The sequence below is a fragment of the Plecotus auritus genome, assembly GCF_963455305.1.
Source record: "Plecotus auritus genome assembly, chromosome: 5".
NCBI classification, from domain to species: domain Eukaryota; kingdom Metazoa; phylum Chordata; class Mammalia; order Chiroptera; family Vespertilionidae; genus Plecotus; species Plecotus auritus.
The window spans coordinates 8,819,043-8,843,129 of NC_137776.1; the positions used below are offsets into that span (position 1 = coordinate 8,819,043).

Genomic DNA, 24,087 nt, shown 5'->3' on the forward strand with positions numbered 1-24,087 from the left:
AGTGAAGGCAGAGTCTCCCGGGATCGGCATGACTATGATCCAGTCCATGGTCGGAGTGTAACACTTGAGTGTCTTTGCCAAGGCGACGTCTGATTTGGAAATACTGAACGTATTCACTCTACAGGTGTATCCTGTGCAACAAAGAAATGTCAAAAAAAAGGTAAGAAAAACCAAACAGACCAAAAAAAAAAAGACAAAAATAAAATAAAGCCAAAAAAAAAAATTTTTTTAAAGCAACGAAAACAGAAAATCCTTGGACCGATGTATTGCTGTGCCTGGTGGGGGTTCACATTATCTCTGGTCGCTGTCCGCGGGCGCGGCCTTGCCCTTGTCCGCGCCCTCCTCCTCGGCCTCCACCTTGAACATCTCCTCCGAGCCCTCCTCGCTGTCGTTCTCCTCCGACTCGGTCAGCAGCTCCTCGTCCTTGTACTCGGCCACGTCCACCGCGGCGCCCAGGTGCTCCTTGAGCTTGCCGTGGTGCTTCACGTGGTACCGCTGGTTCTGGAAGAACTTGATGATGGTGTGCTTGGGGAGATCCAGCTGCGCGGACAGCGTGTGGATGGCCTCCTGGTCGGGGTACAGGCCCACGTCGTGGATGAAACTCTGGAGGATCCCCAGGGCTTCCAAGGAGATCTTGGTGCGAGACCGGGGCTTTTTGGCACAACTGTCTTCGGTGGGCGGAGGCGGGGGTGGGGCCTCCTCGCGGGGAGGGGAGCTCTCCTTGGTAGGCTGGGACTGCTGCCTGTGGAGGACCTGGTGATGCAAATGGAAAGAAAGTTAACATGGGACTCACGATGTGACCTTTGCCAAGTCGTCGTCCTCTGCAAGATGGGCTGTCCATGCAGCGGGGGAGCGAGGCTGTGCTCACCTGGACATTCAGGTCTCCGGAAAGCCTAAAGCACTGCTGGAGATGGAGACTCCCATCTACAAGAGGTTAATAAGAGCCCGGCCCTGGTGGCTCAGTGGCTGAACATCAACCTCTGAACCAGGAGGTCGTGGTTCGATTCCCGGTCAGCGCACATGCCCGGATTGCGGGCTCCATCTCCAGTGTGGGGCGTGCAAGAAGCAGCCGATCCAAGGTTCTCTCTCATCATTGATGTTTCTATCTCCCTCTCCCTCTCCCTTCCTCTCTGAAATCAATAAAAATATTTTTTAAGAAGGTTAGTAATAGTGATGTTGGAGAATATTTACATTCTGAGGCACAAAGTCATGGTTGCCAAGGTCATTTGAATTCAAAGTCATGGTGGCCAAGGTCATTTGAATTCAAGCAATCTGGCTCCAGAGGCCTCCTTGCTGTTGGCCAGCATGATGTGCCTGCCACTTCCCTGAAAGCCAATGCCAAAGAAACCGGACTCAGAAGGTCTGCAATGACAACCCACGGGTTCAAGTCCAGATGCTTCCACTTAGCGGGGCGTCCTTGTGCAAGACCCTGAGCATCTGTAAGCCCAATCTCCTCACCTCTAACAGAAAGACGAGACTACCTTCCTTGAGATGAGGCAACAAGGAGTAAAAGGCATAATGCACGTAGGAACAGTGCCCCCCTGAAATCAGAGGCTGACAAGCGTTTCCACTGAAGGGCCAGGGAGCAAATATTTTAGTCTCTGTGGAACAACTCAAATCTACCTTTACAGCATGAAATCAGCCGTAAGTAACATACACACAAACAACCATGGCTACGTTTCAATACCATTTTATTTACAAAAACAGGTGGCAAACTGAACTTGGCCCATGGGCCATAGTTTATCCACTTCTGGCTTCGGGCAGACTTCCAGTAAATGACAGCCGTTGTTATCATCAGCCTCACAATCACTCTTAGAGGAATCGTGAATATTTGAGCCAGAAAACCAATCCTTCCTAAAATTGGGAACTTTTCTATATTTGCTCTTGGCTCTGATTTTGATCCTTAAATATACATTTTCAATTAAAAACTTCCACATTAATTTAAAGGTAAAATTTGTTTGTAAATGATGAATTTTTAACGACTGTTTCATACTCACATAGGTGGACTTTCTCAATGTCACTATGAACTGTTACCCCTGTTTTGCACACACTGTCTACTTTCTGTATTTCTACCCTTAATATCAAGGTTTTCTAGTTGTAATTAATTTAAATTTCTGTTTTATCTCTACCTATCCCACACTTATTTAAAAAAAAAACCACAAAACAACAAAAACTAGTTAGGCAAGTTTTTTGTTTTTTTTTTTAAATCCTCACCCAAGGATATGTTTTTTCATTGATTCTAGAGAGAGAGGGAGGGAGAGGGAGAGAAATACCCATGTGAGAGAAAAACAACATCCGTTGCCTCCCCTACGTACCCCAACATGGGGACTAAACCCACAACCTGGGTCTGTGCCCTGACTGGAAAGTGAAGCCATGGCCCTTATGGTGCATGGGATGGGGCTCTAACCACTGAGCACACCCGCCAGGGTGGTGAGTTTATTCTTGATCTTCATAATGGCTTCTTAAGGATGTCCCTCTGCATAAAATAATTCCCCCTTTTAATGCTTATTTATGAACATCTTCAATCTGACAAAAGAAAGGAAGCTCTACAGAGGAGACTGTCAGAACCACACCCTGTGCTCCTGCCATCGCCCACCATGAGAAGGGCCATGTGGGGGGAGGGCTGTGTGGAGAGGGGGGAGGGGTCCCAAGAAGGAAGCTCAGCTCTGCTCACACCTCACAAGGGCAGCAGTGATGTTGTGGAATGAAGAGGCGCACTGGGTGGCCCTACTTACAAGCTTTTGTCTATTGCAAAGGCAAAGGCCACATTTCTTCTACCCAGATCCTGCCTAACTTCCCGGATCTCACCAACCCCTTTAAGAACAGTGAGTGTACTTTCTAAAAAATACACACACATTTCTCCTCTCACCATTCTCTCCTATTTTATACCATCTTTTTCAGGTTAAAGTAACAAGTTAAATACTTCCCAGAGTTCCCCATCTAATCAGTGCTGAAGAAAACATGTCCAGTTACATTAAAGAATCACTGGTCCCCCCACCCTCACCACCATCACTGTCACCACCACACACTACCCATGTGACCCGTTTTCCTTTTTTAGCTATAAAACATCACCATCAAAGCAAGTGTTTAAGAAAAAAAAAAAACCTCTGACATTTATCCTCATCTTAGGGACCATCTAATGAGAAAATAACTTCTCAGCAATGGGAAAATACCAGTCTTTTACACAGAATTTAATAAATATTAGGGCAGATGAAATTGTTACCTACGATAACGATAAAAGAGGATGAAACTTTTCAAATAATAATTGATAATCAAGCGACAATCAAGACACTCCTCAAAAGGACAAACGAGTGCAAATAAAAATATCTCATTCTAAGCTCACTGCCGGGAGTAAAAAGGAATCTGGAACAGAGACCATGAAACAGTGGCTCAGGAGGTCCATGTGATGTTGGCCAATTAAAAGGAATGTTCCTGGCGTTTGCTTTATCGCTTTCAACTAAGAGCAAACTCGTGTGGTCTGCCATGGGAAGCTGGCATCAGCAAAAAAGTGAGCCCCATTACTTCAACACCCTAATTACAGCAGCAGGAGACGCGGAGTGGCATGGTGGGCCGAACTGCCCAGGGCAGCTTTGATGGCAGGAAGACACTGCCTCTGAGGTCAAAATGTGGGCGGCCGAGCAGGGCAATAAATGAACCCCTATGTCAACAGGTGAGGGGTGGGCTGCCTGGTGAGAGAGGGAGACCGGGATTATGTATGGAATATATATGTACTCGAAGATCATATACGCGAGCACGAGTACCCCCTATTAGAGCAATTGCATTAATTGGAAAACAAAAGAGAATTAAAATGCCCCATTTTCTAAATTATGCTTGCCTTCTGTAGTAAAAGTCAGCACAACGGTTCCATTTAATTAAATCATCAGATTGGTTCTTTAGGGATTTTCCATTGTGCACTGGTTAGATTTAAAGAGATTTTTCCAAAACTCTACTTGGAAGTTACTGTAATCTTTCCGCATGACAGGGTCTGTCCACCCAGCGGGCCCGCGCCACCTCCCTGCTTCATTAGGACACAGCAGTGGCAACACATGCACACGGGAAGCCACACATGCAACAGAAACAGCGGGGATCACAGCTGCCCTCACGGACCGTGTCCCCTGTGCCAGGCAGTGCTGAGAACTGCACGGGGACTGACGTTTGTCACCCGCCCGGCACAGCCGGGAAGTGCTATTTGGATCCACGGCAACCTGAAAACACGGAGCGTCTCGGGAAACCCTTTACATTGGAAACGAAGACCACCGGGTGCTGGGGGTCTGAGAAAGCAAGTGTCCAAGGAGCAATGCCAGCCCATCAGGAGAGAAAGGTGTTTCTCAGAGAAGTGACAGCAGTCCACATGATCCACAAAGTGGACCATTTGTTTCTGGTCAATGTTCCATAGTGAGTTGGGCAGCATGGCACTAGTTTCCTGAACAAGGTTAAGTGCTATTTCTAGCATCTTTGAAGAGATAAGAAAAAATAGAGATTGACAAAATGAGTAGCTCTAAGCTCAAACTGTCTTACAAGTCACCAAAAGGGCCTACCTGAGGTTTTGGGGGTTTTGTGATTATTCTATTATTATTATTATTATTATTATTATTATTATTATTATTATTAAAGAGAGAGACAGGAGAAGGGAGAGGGAGAGAGAAACATTGATGTGAGAGCAAAACTTCAATTGACTGCCACAGCTTCTATTGTTGACTTTTCAATACGACAATTAGGGTTAATAGCACTGAAATGTCTAATTAGCTTCAATAATAAAAGAAAACAATAATAATGATGGTATTAGTAGGTGGTAGCATTCATAGAAAGAGATTATGTGCTAAAAACTTAGCTTAAATGCTGTAAATATGTTTTATTTTATTTCCACAGTAATCCTGGAGGTAGGTATTTTTTATCCCATTTTATGATGAGAAAACTGGAGTTCAGACAATTTGTCTGGGGCCTATGAGTAGCAGAACTGGGATTCCAAAACGTGTCTGTCTGCTTTTAAATCCAATGCCCTTAAACATATGTGCTCCTGCCTTCTGTGAGCAAGATTACATTGGAAAATTGAACCAAGTCTCTAGAGCAAAGGTGGCAGACCATAAATAAAACATCAGGTAGCAATAACTCCTATAAGCAAAACCAGAGCAATAGCTGAGGAGGAGAAGTGAGGGGAGAGGACATTATTTTAGAAACAGTGACTCCCTAAGGAGGAAGCATCTGAGCAGAGGCCGGGGGGAGTGAGGACCAAGCCAGGAAGAAGAGCCTCGAACAGCCAGCAGAAGGGCCGGCGGCAGGAAGACACTCGGTGTATTTGAACCATCAAGGAAGACGCCCTGTTAGAGCTCTGCCGTCCAACACAGCAGCTACTAGCCACACCGTCTGTTCACATTTAGAGTGAAAGTAATTGAAACTGAAAAAGGAAAAGCTCAGTTCCTCAGTCACATTAGCCACTTCTCAAGGGCTTGATGACCACACTGCGCAGTACCATCTTGGACAGCGCAGAAGGGCACATTTCCCTCATCACAGGAAGAGCTGGTGGGCAGCCTACACTAGACAGTGCAGAGGTGGCCTTGGCCAGAGCAAAGGACCTTTGCATCCACGGTCAGGGTGAGGAATGTCCTCACAAGGCACTGCCATCATAATCTGATCTAGCCCAAAATACAGTAGGATGTGAAACTGGCACTATTACTAGAGAGAAGAGAAATAGTCATCTCTCTACCTGTGAAGTAAGAAAAACTCAGTGTGTAAGGTGTTACTGGACTCTCCATGGCCTTCCACAAATAGCAGCGCTATCATAAACACAACCAGGAGGATGCAGGGGCACTTCTCTCCTCAAGAGAATGGTCAGCTTACACTTAGCTGACGGCTACCCTCTTCGTCGGACGTGCTTAGCATGTCTAAAAGAAATTATGTTTAAAACAATCAACCTTGGGTTAAAAGAGTGAAAAAAGGATCCGTTTATCAAATACTTATGGAATGTCTGTAATAATTGAACCTATTAACTTACAAAGCTTTCTAATAAGGAGTCCTATCTTCAACAATTAAGTGTTGATGAATAGGTTATGGGTAGGACATAAACAAATAGAAAGTTAAAAGTCTAAGTTCCTTCTAATTTATTTGCTGAAGTCTCCCTGGTCTAAATATGACATACATGTACAGAAATGGACATGAAGATGTGACAAACTGTATTGTAATACGTTGTAAATATATTCAAAAGAGACATCAGCTGCAGACTGAAACCCAAGCTTCCTTGCCCAGTGATGAAGCGCAGTCAGAATATGGACACGTCGTTTCTCTGCCCTCAAAACTGAACATCTTGAAAACACAGGGACAAAATGGTACCATGACAAAATCTAAGGAAGATAAAGCAGTGCTTCTTAAACCTCAGTGTTCAAATACATTTTGAGGGCCTCAATGAAAACCAGCTGGGAGTCATGTGTAAAATATAATGGTTTTTGCCTGCAGGGAAGGAAGTGAGATCTTGAACGATTAAGTTGAGGAAAGTATATAATTCACTGTATCATTATGGGGTGAAATGGATTACTTATAATAAGCCAAGACTTTGTGGTCTCTTTATAGAGAGAAAATGAGAAATTATTAAGGAGGTGACTGCAGAGGGTGGCTGATCCAGGGTGGCAATCGGTTGAAACAAACTTGCCCAGGTGGTCGCTTCCACCACCTCTCTAGGACAAGTGCCACCCAGCGAGGTGAGCTTCCCCCGAGCTTCGGGTCCTCAGGGCTGACGCGCGTCCACGTCCACAGGAGATGAGGACACAAACAAGGTGGCTTTGTTGCATTTATTTTCAGTTAGCGTCAGAATTACTTGGCCTGGTTGACTCTTACCGCACTCTATGACGACAGAATGTGAAATAGCTGACCCAAAAGAGGAAAGCATTCTTCCTCTAAGAGTCCCGAGAGGAATATATTTAACAGATGATAACAACTGGTTGAAAGGCCCTGTGCATAACTCAATTAGACTTTGTAAAATAAATGGATGAATAAATTCTGCTATTTAAAAAAATACCACATATAAAAAATATCATATAACTTGAGATATTGGTCTTAAATTTTAACAACAACCCAGTGCTACATCCTAATAGTCCCCTTTTTTCAAAAGCATCATTTAAGACTATTCATTTTGGCTCAAAAATTCAATGGGGAGAACTTAGCATTAATGATTAATAATGAATGTAAATACTGCATATCTATCTCAACGATTGGACTGTGACCTACACACTGGCATGCCATATGCCGGCAGAACACTGAGTGGTCAGGTCCTCTGTGCTCTGCGGCACTAAATTAATTCCCTAGCCTCTCTACCTTCAGACCAGTTCTTATTCCTGTTCTACACATCTTACTATTTATTTTTTACAAAGCTCTGTTTTAAAAGTAAAGAAACTTTACTCATCATAGAAACTTACATTTAGTGGATATAGGAGAGCAAATATATATATTTATCATTTCTTGTGTTTAAAAAAAAAAACAACAAAGCACATACCAGGGCATGGTATAACCCATAAGATGATTGTTATAGAAGTTGTGAGCAAGAGTTTGGGGGTCACAAAGTTCTGGTTTTGAATCTAGTCCTTAGTTCCAAAAGCACTTCTGTTTACTAGCCTGGTGAGTCTGAGAAAGCCACTTTGCTATTCTGTAACCTCTTTCATGTAGTGATATGAGGAATAAAGGAGACAGTGCATGTTAAGTTCTTAGCAGAGTTCTTGTCATAAAGTTTTCATAAGTAGTTACTATCATTAAAAAATGAAGGGAGGATTTAAGAATCAGTAGTATTTTCCTATCAATTGTGAGTCATCAACAAATTCAGAGATCTCTTTCCTTTCACACCAAAGACCAACAGATCTACAAAGAGAGGTGTCAACCAATAAGCGCTCTTATTTCTTTTGCTCATACACTACCTCTGTCTTTGATCTTTAACATGCCACCTAGCACATGGGCGCAAGTTGCCTCTTAAGCATCTGTTATATCAAATTATACTTCACAGTCATAGTCCCATTGGAGGTGACACCTTCTATATACACAGCCTGAGCTCCCCTTAGGAAGACATCCTTTGTCAGTGGTTCTCAAAATGTGGTCCAGAGACACCTGGGAGGACCGTGATACCCCATTAAGACGTCCATGACCTCAAAACTATTTTCATGGCAGAACTAAGACAGTATTTGCCTTCTGATCATGCTGACATGTATACTGAAGGTGCAAAAGCAGTGGTGGGAACACGGCTGGCCTGCTGGCATAGATCAGGTCAGCGGCATCAAGCTGCACTCTAGCTGTATTCTTCACAGCCACGTGCACAGTAGGAATGCCACTTTCATGTAAGAAGGCCCTTGATGATGTAGTAATATATGACGAATTATATTAAGTCTCAATCCTTGAGCATACCTTTTCAAAATATTTCAGGAAATGAGACGCACCTCTATAGGTACAAGAAGGAAGATGGAAGATGGTGGTCATGAGAAAGAGCATCATTTTTATTGGAAGGAACAACTAACAGACAAACTATGATTATTCAGAGTTGGGTATTTGGCAGACATTTCCTTAAAAGTAAAGTAAGCCTGTTACTTCAAGGAAAATATCTGAGAGTATTTGTTGCCAATGATAAAAATGAATCTTTCAAGCAAAAATTCAAATTTTGGAAAACTTATAGCTGCCATTATAAAATTAACACCTCCCCAAAATCTTAAAATTTTCCTAATGATATTGGTGGTGATTTAACAATTCTTTAAGATGTCCTAGAATGGAATATGTCAAAATTTAGATCTACATAGCTCAGTATTTTCCAAATGACCAATTCATGGTATTGCAACATCATAAATAGGTAAAAGAACCATTCAAAGTGCAAGTCAAATGAATGAGTTACAAAGTAAAAACAATATGAAAAGTTCATCAATATGACTTTAGATTCTAATTGGCAAATATCCTATAAGAAACCAATTGTAGAGCCAAAACCAGTTTGGCTCAGTGGATAGAGCCTCGGCCTGCGGACTGAAGGGTCCCGGGTTCGATCCCACCAAGGGCATGTATATTAGTTGCGGGCACATCCCCAGTGGGAGGTGTGCAGGAGGCAGCTGATCGATGTTTCTCTCTCATCGATGTTTCTAGCTCTCTATCCCTCTTCCTTCCTCTCTGTAAAAAATCAATAAAATATATTTTTAAAAAAAGAAACCACTTGTAGAGTTTTGCTATAGTATCAAAGAAGAATATTGCCTGGGGAGGCTATTAATATATTCCTTCCCTTTCTAACTGCATGTCTGTGGGAGGCTTGCTTTTCTTCATTTACTTGAACCAAAACCACATATTGTGTCAGATTGAATGAAAAAGCAATTATGAGGATCCAGTTAAGCCAGATATTTAAAATATTTACAAAAACTATACACTGAATGGCCAGATTATTATGATCTCTGAACACATAATAATCTGGCCACTCAGTGTATATCCTATATAATAAAAGGCTAATATGCAAATTGTCCCCTCGACCAGAAGTTCGACCAGCAGGCAGGCCAGCCAACCGCCCATGTCCCCTCCCCCTAGCCAGGCTGGCCAGACCCCACCCATGCACAAATTCATGCACCAGGCCTCTAATATATATATATATATATATATATATATATATATATATACACACACACACACACACACACACACACACACACACACACACTGAGTGGCCAGATTATTATGCATTCAGAGATCATAATAATCTGGCCACTCAGTGTATAAACCTATGGTACTCTTCTCATTTCTTTGTTTTAGAAATAGTTACTTTTTCATAAAAATATATTATTTATACATATCACATATTCTTATAATTATTTTAAAGTTAATAGACATTTTAAAAATTTCTCGGAATTAATTCCTACGATGGTAAATACTAACAGTTAAAACACATTACTGGAGTTCTCAAAAGTCAAAGTAAAAAGGGATCCTATACCAAAGTTTGAAAACTCTGAAATACATGAATCACACTCAACAAATAGGCTTGTCTTTTTCCTCATGAAAATCAAGCGCTTCACTGTAAAATTCAAAATGGACCCCACGGTTTAAGACATCCTTATCTGAGCCAAGTCCCCGGGAACATCTTAAAGGATGAATGTAAGAGAATTTACACATGCATTACGAGTGGTCTCTTGAATTTAACACTCAAAGACATTTTCACAGGCAAACCATTCTCCAAGAAACACAATTCAGACTATTTCTAAGTCCACGTGAACTGACTTGAGTTGGCTCTTATGGTTATAATTTCACATCCTAACATTGTAAGACTTATTAAAAACCATGGTTTAGTTTTTGTTGCTTTTTTTGGATTATACAGTATCCTAAGGTCAAAACTCAGGAAATCTGTTATTAAAAAAAAAAAAAAAAGTATCCATGAAGTGATGACAAATTGCAGACTACAGGTGTTAGATTACATTTTGACTCCAGGCAGGTTTAATATAAGTCGGCATCCTTTTACAATCGCTCTTAGCACATACAGCTATAGGAAGGGGATTGTTTTAAAAATTAAAAAAGGAGAGAGAGAGAGAATAAGGAAAAAAAAAAAAGAGCAGCACTCAATAAAAGAAGATCATGCCAAGAGAAATCAATACAAACAAGCAAAATGCTAGGAAGTCTGACATGGAAATATGTGTTCAATTTCATCCAGCCTGAGTCTGAGTTTCCTTTAATATTGTAACCAAGATGATACTGGGACATCATGTATGTTTTTAATGCAGTTTAATAATTGCTTCTCAAAATAAACACTTTGGACAAAGATAAAAGCACTATGTCACAATAATCTGTTAGCATAAACTCGGGTGTTGGAGGAAGCCTCGTTCTTAAAACAGCCTTTGGCTTATATCATTTCCTCTTTGGTAACAAACTGAGAACAACTTATGCTAACGACTTTGGGATGGTTAGGGGGAAAAAAAAAAAAAAAGAGGGTGGAGTGCAGTCACTAACCCAACTATTGGGAGTGGCCAGAGTGTGCACACTCAGAAGAGGTAGCAGCTGGGTGGCTGCTCCCGCACTGCAAGAGATGAGCTGACAGACAGTAAATTAAGCAGAGTCACGATGAGCAACTATATCTCAATCAAATAGACATCATGCAGCTTAACAAACAGCCATTTCTCCTGTTAGAATGTAAAGAGGTAAAGCATGGACACATCTTGAATCTAAAGGCAAAGCTACCTTTCCCTTCATCAGCATCATTGATAGTATGACCAACATTCTACCAACAGGACAGACAGCATCCATGCGATGACTCAGGAAAAACAGACTCTTCAGAATGGTCCAGGCCACCACCATGTATCCTTCTGCCCAGGAGAAACCATCTCCCATCCTACCCACCCCAGTTCCACTTGCTTGACACCCATGGGTATTCAGATCCTCCCTGCTCCCATGCAGCCCCACCCCCTTCACTGCGTCTTCTCAAAACAGAAACATGCACAGAGAAGACCCATCTCTTTAAGACCAGACTGAAGGTATAGGTACCACCAAAGTGTCTTTAAAGACTTTATATTTGTGTTAAAATGGTTAAGGACTAACATGGACGTGACAAGGACTGACAGTTACCTGTGGAATAATGGTTTTAACACAAATGCATGACTTGCTTCATGGGTATAACCAAGAAAAAAGTGGCCGTTGCACCATCATGAATGAAAAAGAAGAAGGTCTAGTTCAAGTTAAAGATAACCAGGGTGACTAAACAAAGAGGGTAAAAGGTTGGGATCACTTGAATACCAGGAATTCATAATGTATTAAAAGATCCAACCTGAAAATGCATAATACCACATCAATAGCAAAGGCCAAGAGAGAAAGAACTGGGAAGGGTTTGGGATAAGAATGATCCATTAGAATTCTTAGACAGCGAATCCAGCTGGCTAAACTAATTCTCAAGGTCAGTAAAAGCGTGACCCGAATGAAAACAACTACCAATGCCAGGGATACGTGACTCGGTGAACTCTAAATTATGAATTTTTAAAACAGATTCAAAGTAACATTTAAAAGATAGAATGCAGACACTACTTCAGGTCAATGTATTGCATCCAATAAGTTTAACCAGAGCAGAATTCTTGTTCCTGTTATATAAAAACATATTAAGTTAAATGGAGGTAGAGAATAGATGCACTTTCCTAAGTACACATATCATGTAGCCAACCCAAGAACTGTGTCAATGAAGATTTAAAAATGACTCCTAAGATAAAGCTAGAGTCAGAATTCAAACCACTTCCAAATCTCCTAGTATTTATAAATCCAGTGACAAAAATAACAACTTGAAAATACCTCTTTGGTAAAGAATGACCTAGAAATGAGGATAACATGGGGAAAAGTAATTATATATACTTTAAGTCAAAGAATCTCAATAAATTATGTGAGCATCCCTGAAAGAGAGCATTACTCTTCCTCATTTACACACTCACTATACAATGTGACTCGGGGATCAAGTTTCTATACCTATTTAATCATAGAATTAGGGTATTATCAAAGCACTCACTATATTTAAAAATGTAAGTAGGTACTGTTGCATTTATTCTTCAAAGCTTCAAAGGAGGAAATGAACAGGTGAAATTGAGCTCTGGCCCCAAGTCACAAACCCCGAGTCCAACCTATAACAAACATACTCTTGCTGCTGCTTAGGGCTGGGAAATGAAGAAAAACACAAAAGTATGTTCCGTTTCAATTTAAGTTTTGAGCACAAATTCATTTTGGTGTGAATAAATATCTTCCAATTAAAATGTAAAAATAACCCTAAAAACCACAGAGGATACTATTCAGTGTTTTAAGTTAGGAGTTAAAAGTGAAGACAAAGAAGTTAGAAAAATTTGAATACATTATGGAGAAGTTCCCACATGTTGTTGTTTTTTAAATATATTTCTTTATTGATTTCAGAGAGGAAGGGAGAGGGAGAGAGAGACAGAAACATCAATGATGAAAGAGAATCATTGATCAGCTGCCTCCTGCACGGCCCCTACTGGGGATCGAGCCCGCAACCCAGGCATGTGCCCTTGGCTGGAATCGAACCTGGGACCCTTCAGTCCGCAGGCCGACGCTCTATCCACTGAGCCAAGCCGGCTAGGGCTCCCCTCCCACATGTTAATCTCACTGTTAAAAAAGCACAGGCCCCATTTCATCAAGATGTGCTAGCACCAAAGAGAGAGAGGAGTCCTGATGAAGCCTGGCCAGGACTCGGGGAGGCCTAACTATCCCCTAACCGTGATGGCCCTCGTGACCTGTAGTTCTGTCCTTTCTCAGCTTCTTTTATTTTTTTTTTAATATATTTTTTATTGATTTTCACAGAGAGGAAGGGAGAGGGATGGAGAGTTAGAAACATCGATGAGAGAGAAACATCGATCAGCTGCCTCCTGCACACCCCCTACTGGGGATGTGCCCGCAACCAAGGTACATGCCCTTGACCGGAATCGAACCCGGGACCTTTCAGTCCGCAGGCCAACGCTCTATCCACTGAGCCAAACCGGTTAGGGCCTTTCCCAGCTTCGTAAAGAGGAGGATTTAAATTACTTAAGGAGAAAGGATGTTTGGATTAGATTGTTTACTTGGGGCAGAAAAAGAAGAAAGAAGGTAACCCGTGAGTCCGAGGCCTCACAGGAGGCTACTGGGAATCCTGGGATGGGCCGCATTTCCTGCATAACTTTTACAGTCGGGGCGCACAGAAGTCAGAACCATCTGACAGTTATGGTTAGTGAAAACGGTAGACGTTCGCCAATAAAATACTACCTCAGCGTATTTTTTGCTTTCTGATGTAACCACCCAATGACAGAACTTAAGAAAACTGCGCTGTGTGAAGCGAACACATACTAAAGCACAAGTATTCCTTTTATAGAAAGCGAGCCTTAGGCAGCGCATTAGAACCGACCGCTCCGGTGGGAGACGGAGCAGCCAGCACTACCACAGGCTGACATTGAGGTGCATTATAACCTCAGGGCCGAACTGGGTAAACAGAGTCAAATGATCAAAGAAGGGCTTTCTCCTGGGCCGCCGGTCCCCAGGGCGTGGCAACGAACATTCCCGGAGGCTTGGCGGTGAGAAGGTGTCAGAGGAGGGCTTATCACACTCCGCCTTTGGCTTTAACTTCATGTCATTTCATGGGAAACCAGCTCCCTTGGCATTATTGCCTCTGCAGAGAAGAGGAATATGGAAAGGTGAAAGACAGGAGTAAAAACTTCCCGAAGGCTAATTCGACATCATCCTTTTAAAGTCTAAGCCACTTTTGCTGAATTTGTGAGGATGCTGGCTTCACGCCCTCCCCACAGGAAGAACCCTGCCACATGAATGAAACCAGGTAAGGGGAAACTTCGGCTTCTAAACTCTGGGGCACGCGCACCAGGTGAGATGGAAAGCAGACGGGCCAGGGGCTGGTTTCCTCAAGAAAATGAATGCCCTTCTCCCTCCCAGCGCTCCAAGGATGGCCACCGGGAGGGGCCATGCTCAGATCCTCATTCCTGGTGATTCCTTTCCCCACAGGAAGACCGGGGTCTGCCCGGCAGGTGAGCCATCATGTTCCGAGGGCGCGGGGGCCCAGCAGCATCCTTATCGGCTCATGCACAGAGCAAGTCCGCGGGTGCCTCAGCCTCAGCCTCCTGAGCACACAGGGTGGGGCAACAGCAGGCTCACAGCTCCGCAGGGAAGAGAATGCAATCGTTAATAAATAACAATCCGAGAACACTCTGCTTCGTGAGCTCGCGGCTGCCAGCCCCCGCTGCCCACCTGTGTGGCCATCCTCAGAGACCAGAACTGCCAGGCATTATGCTTTCAGATGGGAACGTGCTTCTGGGTGGATTTAATTGAAGAGCTGAACATTCTGCACAAAACAAACCTCCTTACAGATGCCAGGGGCAGGGAGGTCATCAGTAACGCTGGCTGGTGCTCCAGCCCCGGCCTCGAGGTGCCCAGTCAGGATCTGAGTGCTCCTGCCTCCTTCCCCTCCCCCGAACCCCCCATGTAGTCAACCCTGCACTGCTGGCCACTCCTTTTAAACATGCCCGGGGTAGTGTCTCCCTCTCCACACTTACTCTATCGCTGTTACTCAGGCCTTGACCATCCATTGTCTGAACGACTGTGACTTCCTCCCAACTGGCCTCCTGCCACGGCCAACAGAGCATCTTCCCAAAGGCCTTCTGCGGCCCTGAGACAGGCGAGGCCTCTGGGCTTCCGAGAAGGCTCGTGACCTGTGCCCCGGCCCCGGCCCCGCTCCTCCACCCCTGCCTCCGGGGCTGCCCTCGGACCCCACAGCCGTGGCCGCACCCTCCGCTGTGCCCTGCACCTCGGGCCTCGGCCGCCCCTGCACCCGGACAGCTCCTCTATGAGGATTCTGTAAGCGCCCTGGCAGCCCGACTTCCCAGAGGCCTCCTCGGTCCTCCTCCCGCTGGCTCTCGGGTACATGTGCCCCTGCTTTGGGCTTTTCCTCCTCTGTGCCACTTCCAGGCTGGGGGTTGTAGTCATCTGCCCTGCACCTGTCTCGCCACAAGTCTGTGAGCTCCTGAGGAGTGGATGCTGTGTGACATCCACCGCCACACGCTCGCCATGCGCACAGGTCAAGCACTGTGTCTGAGTGACTGTTATCCTCAGGGGTCCAGAATCATTCTGTACTGGCGACAGAAGTACCATGCAGACCAAAGTCTTCCTAAAATGGAGAGCGTGTCTTCGGCTCCAAGGGAAGGAAAGCAGTGACAAGGTCGATGGGCGCTCATTGAAAAATACACTTACACCGAAAAGAGCTGAGCGACAGTCGTTTGTAATACTTACTAAATGCAGGCGTATACTGTGAATCGGCTAGTAATAGCATACAGGGACCCACGCAGTTCTTTAACTACCAAAACATTATCTCACTGAAAATCACCGACACGCAGAGACATACGTGCAGGGTGTGACTGTCCCCAGGGCTAAAAGCTGACATGTCCATCCGTTTGCCTCCCTCCCCCTCCCCGGTCTGCAGGACTATTTCAACCTCCAGCAGAACTCACAAGGCCCTCAGCAGACAGTTCCTATGATGAGGAAACTGCTGGAGGCAAGACAGCAAGACAACAAATAACAATGAGAGAATCCACAGAAGACAGAGAAAGGGAACCTTTTAAAAAGGTACAAGAACTACTATTTGCTTAAACGTGGTCGCATGGATCACAGTAAAAGCCCGAGACACAGCGCTTCTCGGCTGAACGCAGAAGGCTGCCTCTCTACACGACGCCTTGGAACGCACTCAGGTTTTCTCCAAAACACATAGGAAATGCCAAATGGTTATTCTTGGAGTCAAATGAATGGCGTGAACCCATGTGTGGAGAAAGAAAAGTGACGAAGTGACTTCAAAGCATGTATGTTTGCTTCCACTTTGAATCAACCTCTGTAGTTCCTACACCACACAACCCAACGTGAGTGAGGCGAACGGTTTCAAGTCGGGGCCAGAACCTGCCTTCGGCGCTTCCTGCCGCCTTTGTAACACAGTTAGATCTTATCAAAACGTGTTTTTAGAAGTATTCCACTAAAACCAAATAAACCGTGGAAGTATGGAAAATCTAGATGCCAAATAGAAGCCATCTCCTTCATCCTTACGGAGACCAAAAAGCATTCTGGTCCCAGAGAACATTTTTGTCCCACGGTGAGGGGCTTCTAGGGTATTATGTAATCCCCCTCCCTGACAGCACAGTTAGCTTGTCAGGGTCTCTGTTGGGATCAGAATCCCAGACTGAGCAAAGAATTCTATCAAAGCTCAATTATCACATTAAAACACTAAGATTCCCAACTTTCTATTTCTGAGAAGAGAACAGATTTAAGGAGATAGTTTTCAAAGTGGAGCTGGTGAAGGGAATATTTGTGAAGAGACACAGCCAAAAAGACAATTCACTGGGTAGACACAGATAAGGCAAAATTTACCACATATGCTGGAGCGGTGGGTATTAAATAGTCACCTCCGAATAAACTCTACAAATCCATGGGGCCCTGATGGTCTACACCAGTGGTCGGCAAACTCATTAGTCAACAGAGCGGCAAACCGCGGGCTCGCGAGCCGCAGTTTGCCGACCACTGGTCTACACCAAAGGTGGCATTGCCTAAAGGAAATCTCTAAGGTCAACTCGCAATTAACTGAAAGGTTTTGATTAAAAATGCTATTGACTGCTTTTATATCACACAGCTTCCTGCTTATTATATTTCATGGGCTAAGGAGGTGCCAAGACATTAAGCTGTCAATAATCTATTAATACTGGACTGTTACACTCACTCTCTCCGAATCTGCAGGCAAAGTTCTTCAAGCCAACTACCTGCTTGGCTCATGCCAATTCCCCAATATGGAAAGCATCTCTTTATGACCTCCCAGATTAAACGCCTAAGAGCGTTGACAAAACAGGACAAAAATATGCAGATAATAAATGCGTTTTCTGAAGAGTTAAACTAACATTTGTTTTTGTAAGAAACTGCTGAAGGGATGGGGACTGTGTCCTGCAGTCGGACTTTCTTTCTAAGCCATATTTAACAGTTTCTAAATTGAATGTAATAAACACTTTACGAAGAGAAATGAGAAGTTATTTAAAGGGAGGCTCATAGGTCCCTGCCAATCAGCATCTGGAAAGCAGTTATACGTTGGGGCGGGGGGGGGGGGGCTTTTAATGAATTTAATAGAGAAAAGCACTTTAATTAAATGCTGTCAAAGCGGATTGTATTAATGACTGCACACAGAGGAATTTCGAGCGGGCCAAGTTTATTTAGCAAAGAGGAACAGGGCTTTCAAAGGCTGCGAGTATTTATGTTTCCGCAGTTGCAGTACATCTAGAAGATGATGGTGGTGCCAAATAAAAGCGTTGAGTTATTAGATATGATTTTATTTATTGTGTATTATTAAAGCCTCAAAGGCCTCAAGGGAATGAATTTCATTTTCAAAATGAAACTCCACGTCCGATCTGAAAGGGTTAAGGAAAGAGAATATTGGCCCCCAGTTTTTCCGCGCCCTGAGTGGCTACTGGGGAGGGCCCTGCCCAGGGTCAGCCAGTCAGCATGCACTTCCCTGCACAGCAGTGGCCAAGCAATCGATGACAGTATTTCTTTAAGACTTTTTCTCCTGGTGTTTTTCTTTCCCAGTGATTTGCCACTAGACATAATTCATTCTATTACACATAGCAATAAGCTGAAAAATGACCAAAGCTCCTAAAAATCTCCATGAAAATTTGGCTGCCATAACTTTCTTAATGGAAAACACGAGCAGCGCAAACTTCGACAAAGGAAAAGGCCTGGGATGTCTGACTTGGGGCAAGCAGGAAGAGAAGAGGGGTCTTCTTCAGGATCTCCTAGTCAGGGAGACCACGGAACAAGCCTATTATTAATGTTAATGTTTTAAAAATAAACCAAGAAAATAGGAGCCTTCATGCATGAAAGCTGTAAAGGATTGAAAAGCTGGTCTGGCTGGAAAATCCTACGTGTGTGTCAAAATGATTTTCTCTACCGTTTGTAAAAACGTAATTATCCATGATATGCTATTATCCACGATATGCTGCAAGGGCGAGGGATTGCAAGTGAAGGCACAGCGAGCCGAGGTCTCAAGTCCCTGCCACCGCCATGTCTGTGTGATCACAAACCACAGCCATGACTTACCACATCCTTCTCGCAGTTATATATATACACACATACATATACACATACACACACTTTTTCGGTCTGTCTTTAGATTTTAATTCAAAACATGAGGAAGGGGGAGGAGGGAAATGTGAGGATGGAGGCAAAACGCAAAACACAAAGCCGGCTCCCTATTTCCTTTCGAGAGCAGGGTAGTGGTCACAAATGGAGACTTTCAACTTCCTAAAAAAATAATCTAATTTTTAATACCCCCCCATCCCAGGTATTTATTAATATCAGATGTCTCTGATCTGTGTCTTTGTAGTTCTGGGATTTACAAGCAACTCAGCTTTCCCCAGTCTGTGCCAAGATGTTTCAGACTAGTCTTTGAAACGCTGCAAATGCAGATGAACACGACATAAAATAGGAACTGATTCCATGCACATTCTCTCTGTGAGGAATGGCAACACAGGACACAAATGACATTGCATGTTCATATGGTGTCCTCTATAACTCAGCTCCATGTATGCACAGATGTAAAGATCAGGGAAGTCCAGCTAGTTTATCTGTCCGAGGGGCTCAAAAGACAGAGGTTGGTTTCTTGCAAATAGCATGTTAAGGAAACATCTCCCCTGGTATGTCAGTAGCTCTACTATGAAGATGGATCAAAGAATCGTCAGTTGCTAGAACATACCGGTGCATCTGATCCAGATTATGTTTTACAAGCCAAAGAATCTGTCAATTTGCTTCTCTCCTTTCATTACCAAGGCAGTGACTATATTAACTCCCAGCACAGCCTGCTTAACCACTCGAGCTCCATCTCTTTGGGAGGCTTTTGTTCCACGTGAAGTGTAAACTCAAATAAGGATTTCTCTCAAACGTCTACCCCTAAATTATACCGACATACAAATATTTGGCATTTGTCCAGCATTATTCCTTCCCACTCTTTTGTTACCACACTCTTTGACGTGAATGGTCATAAAACTGAAATGAGAAAAACGATACTTAAAAAGTACTTGCATGTGGATATTGCACGTCTACAGTATAGCTCATGTTAGCACATTCTATTCACTTAGATCCCAAGAGAAACAGGAAGGCCTTTCCATGTCTACCTATATTTATCTTTAAGAGGTCACATCATAGATTTTAGCTCCCCAAGCTTAGAGTACTTTTTGAAAAATAATTGACTTTCCCTTCTGAAGTACACTGTCTGGGTTCAGTTTACCATATTTTTTAAAGTTCTGCTAAAAATAACTGGGTTTCCCATTTTCCACCTAGAGTCCTCCAATCTCTTGGGTGTTTGGCGCTAGGAAATCACAGACTATGGACTCATGATGCTACATGGTTCCGATTCTGCAAAATGAATCTAACCAGCCACTCAAGTCAGACGTGTACATCACATATAGAAGACACACAGAGACAGACTTCCTTGAACATGAAGAAATAGGTGTAAAGGAAGGGAAAGCATGAAGGGGGAAGGGGAGAAACAACTGTCTAAATAAACCATTTTGATACCCACGTGATCACGTGAGCTGTAATGCCAGTTAGCCATTCAGTTCTAGGAACACCTGACCTTTCTCTCATTCCGTGGTTTTCAGCATATTTTCTTTATAATAACTAAATAAATGGATATCCACCGAACTTCAAAAAACTTTAAATGGACTCTATTCAGTGTTGTGCTGGAAACGTCTAACAGCTGGCTCTCCGGAGAAAAAAGCCTGATCCGATCATTTGCCGATTTCCGTCCTGAGAATAATCCCAGCATGGCCAGTTGAATTCTACCGACGGTGTAGCACCTCCTTCCCAGATTCCTGAGCTGCCTGAAACAAGGGGCTCCAGGAGCCTGTGGAAACGGACTCCAGCACACACATAACCTGCTGTGCAAAGTGAGACGCATCCCTCCTCTGCTTCCAGCCTTGCTCCCTGGGGAGCCTCTGCTTGGCCTGATGTACCTGTCATTCCCCCAGCCCCACAGTGATGAGGACGACCCTGGTGTGAGATATAATTCCAGAAAAGAGTCCACATCAAAGGTGAAGGGTTATACGATTTGCCGTGAATTGGATCTAGAAACAACCTGTGAAGAAATTGAACTTGTGACCTTAGAACTGTCAAATCTATCTACTTTGCTTGATCTCCCATTTCTAGGGTTACACCGAGTAAAGGACTTTGGCAGTCTTCCGTTAATTGAAAGTGTGCTTTTCTATCATTACAAGGGGAGGTTCCAGACTTCAGCTTAATAAAAATCAGCGGTAGTTTTCAGCTACATTAGATTTCCACACTAAACAGAAACAGCTGAAGAAGCCACAGTAGGCAGGTTGGCCTACGATCGTTTAAAACTCAGTGCCTGTCTTTCTCTTGGAATTGTCATAACTATCGGTCATAAGACAATCCACCGGATCTCTCTGAGCCCATATAAGGTGTTCATTAGCTATTATTTTGCTGCCAATTTCTTTTTCCAAAATGCATTTAACCTCCCAGGAGCAATGTCATACTACACTCATATTTTAAGAAAATCCTAGTCATCTATATTGAATGTGCTTTAAATAATTATAATCAGAAAGATCTGCATTCAAAACACACATTTATATCTGTGTCTACCATTCTGTAAGACATCACATTTTTTTCAAAATCAAAATCAAATGGCTGTATTTATCACCAGGCTCTTAATCCTACGGCGCCCACTCACGGAGTCACGACTTACACGTTTGTTGTGAACTGCACTTCAAATGATTGGTTACCATCAATCACAAAACTTGCAAATGTTTGACTTTTTTCTTTGGTTGTTAGTGGGTTAGAGCTGCTTCTCTATTCCTTCTATAAAGACACTATTCACACAGGCTTCCACTCCTCCTTCCCTGCATTTGTGATAGGATAGGGGGTAGAATGGTGCTGATGCCAGAAATTGAGTCACGTACGGATAACCACCCGCCATTATTTTCAGTATGGAGGACCCAGTATGAGTGTCCTAGGATCACAGTGAATTAAACATCTTTGCTCAACCTACGTGACTGAGCCTACTGTGCAAAAGTCTGTATTCACTCCTCTGGCAGCAACACAAGCCAGAGACTATCTCTTTCCCCCTGTCTGAGCCCATCAGAGGCCAGTGCAGAGCTGCTGGTGGGTGGGTGCTTGTTTAATGCTGGACCAATGCGATTCAAACACTGTCATGAGTGACATTTGGACAACCCTGTGGAGTCTAATGTGTTGAGAAGGGCAGCAGAAGTCCTAGAGATTATCCAGAAGCTGAGTGGTCTTTTTGCTTTTTCAAGCTAAAAACATTTTTTTTTAAAAAGTACCAACCCATTTTTGTCATATCCAATGCGTTTTATTATGCCTAACAGGGATTTTATTCAGAGCTCGGAAGAAAAGTTTTCACTTTTAAATAACATATAATGCCTTTTAAAAGAGCTTGGAAATGTAGAAAGATCAGATGAAACTAGACAGCTCTGAATTTTTCAAATCTGACTCCAAACAGATGCACAACATACACCCGATGGAGGTGAGACGCCCTCTCATCTCTCACCAGGATACTGCTCCTTTCTCAAGCGCCTTCTATGCAACCGCCTTCGGTGTAAGCCTCAGCCCTGTAGAGCTGGGGTTACTGTCACTGTTTCCAGAAAGTGGAAGTGGCCTCTGCAAGACCACAGAGCTCCCATCCCAATGGTGCCCACACCCAAGGCCCAGCACTCGCTCCTCATTATCCAGGCTCCTCCTCGGGCTTCCGGCCGGCTATGGTGCCCATCTACTTTGATCATTTACATCACTTGTGTTAAAAAGGAGGGAGGAGGGGAGGTCAGAGACCTAATCTCCATTTGGATGTCGTACTTTCCATTAAAATATATATATTTTTTTAATATATTTTATTGATTTTTTACAGAGAGGAAGGGAGAGGATAGAGAGTCAGAAACATCGATGAGAGAGAAACATCGATCAGCTGCCTCCTGCACACCCCCCACCGGGGATGTGCCTGCAACCAAGGTACATGCCCTTGACTGGAATCGAACCTGGGACCCCCCAGTCCGAAGGCCAACGCTCTATCCACTGAGCCAAACCGGTCAGGGCTCCATTAAAATATTTTTGCCCAGCCTGTGTGGCTCAGTGGTTGAGCATCAACCTATGAACCAGGAGATGGAGGGTCTATTCCCAGTCAAGGCACATGCCTGGGTTATAGGTTCAATCCCCGGTGTGGGTCATGCAGGAGGCAACCTATTGATGATTCCCTCTCATCATTAATGTTTCTCTCTTTCCCTCTCCCTTCCTCTTTGAAATGAGTAATATTAAAAAAATATATTTTTGAATCTGGCACTCCAAAATCTTATAAAAAGGGCTGTACTCATACGGATTTGTGGGCCAGTTTTGTCAGTTGCATCATTCCCAGCATGCAACCCCATAAATCTCAGAAAAGCAACGAGGACGGAGCGTCCAGAGCTAGCCTCACACCCTGTTTCAGCTGCGATCTTCTCTCAGGTTTACGGACTTGGGTGACCAGCCCGAATCAAAGCCTGTGAAGTTAGCACCCCTGCTCTGAACAGTCAAGTGATGGAACTTCATCCACGTGGGGAAAGCCTTCTGTGCTGATGGGCGGCTCTGTTTCTTCCGCAAAGACAATGAACACCTCCCAAACCCACAACCACCTGTGAGGGAGAAGCGCTCTGGTAGAAAACGTGAGGAGGAAACGTGAAGCAGGCTCCCTGGTCCCAGAACAGTGTGTGTATTTTTCTGCCACAGCCGCTCCCTTGGAGAGGGACCAGTTCACACACCTGACCCTCCACGGGCCACACACGGCTTTACCAACACACGCGCCAGGAGCTAGGTGGTTCGGTTCAAGGGTTTGGTCAAGTACTAACAATAAATTAACCCATAACCCCAGGGCCAAGTAATCAGGTAGCTACTTAGAGAAGTCACCCTGGGTGGAAAGAATGAACATGACCAGGATTTGAAAAGCCGTGTTTGTGTGGCCAGGGAGCAATTAGGGGTGAAACAGACATACTTATCTGTTTCCCATCAAAACCATCTTTGCAAGTGCCACTCAATCACTAATCTGCATATGCAATTTTTTTTAGAACTATGTGAATCCCCTGGGATTCTGTAGTACAGCCTCAGAAGGTCTGTTTGCTTCAAATAGCCATGCTTTCTTTCTTTCTTTTTATTTTATTTTTTTAAAGATAATATCGTCTCTGAGAGGCTCAGTGTGTTTTAAAGATATTACCCAGTACTTTCTGGAAACCGCTAGAAAAACTGAAGCCAAGAGGTGCCACCCAAAGTCAGAATCAGAGAAAGAAACAGAACCTATGGAATCCACTAACTCACAATGGAATTCTAGATTAAGGCAAGGTAATAGGAGGGAAAATGGAAGCTGGTTTTAAAATGTAAGTCTAAGTGAGTAACGGGGAAAACTGCTGAAAATATGTGTGAAATCCCACCTGTTTTACTCACTGATACACACATGGTGCCCAGAATAATAGGTGGCACAGTGAAGGAGCTCAACAAATATCTGTTAAATAAATAAGTAAAGATGTGAGAATAAAAATGGCCAGTCTTCTCAATCACATCTGT

The 24,087-nt window shown here is 43.7% G+C and overlaps 1 protein-coding gene across 1 annotated transcript in view; it reads right to left on the reverse strand.

Annotated features, from left to right (window-relative positions):
- Positions 1–291: 291 nt before the first annotated feature.
- The window catches only part of SATB2 (SATB homeobox 2), a gene marked incomplete at its 3' end in the record, with an annotated part of 179,355 nt that continues 155,559 nt past the window's right edge, over positions 292–24,087 (reverse strand). Inside the window, exon 11 of the mRNA XM_080671126.1 lies at positions 292–753. Coding sequence (XP_080527252.1) covers positions 292–753 — 462 coding nt within the window. The remainder of the gene's footprint in view (positions 754–24,087) is intronic.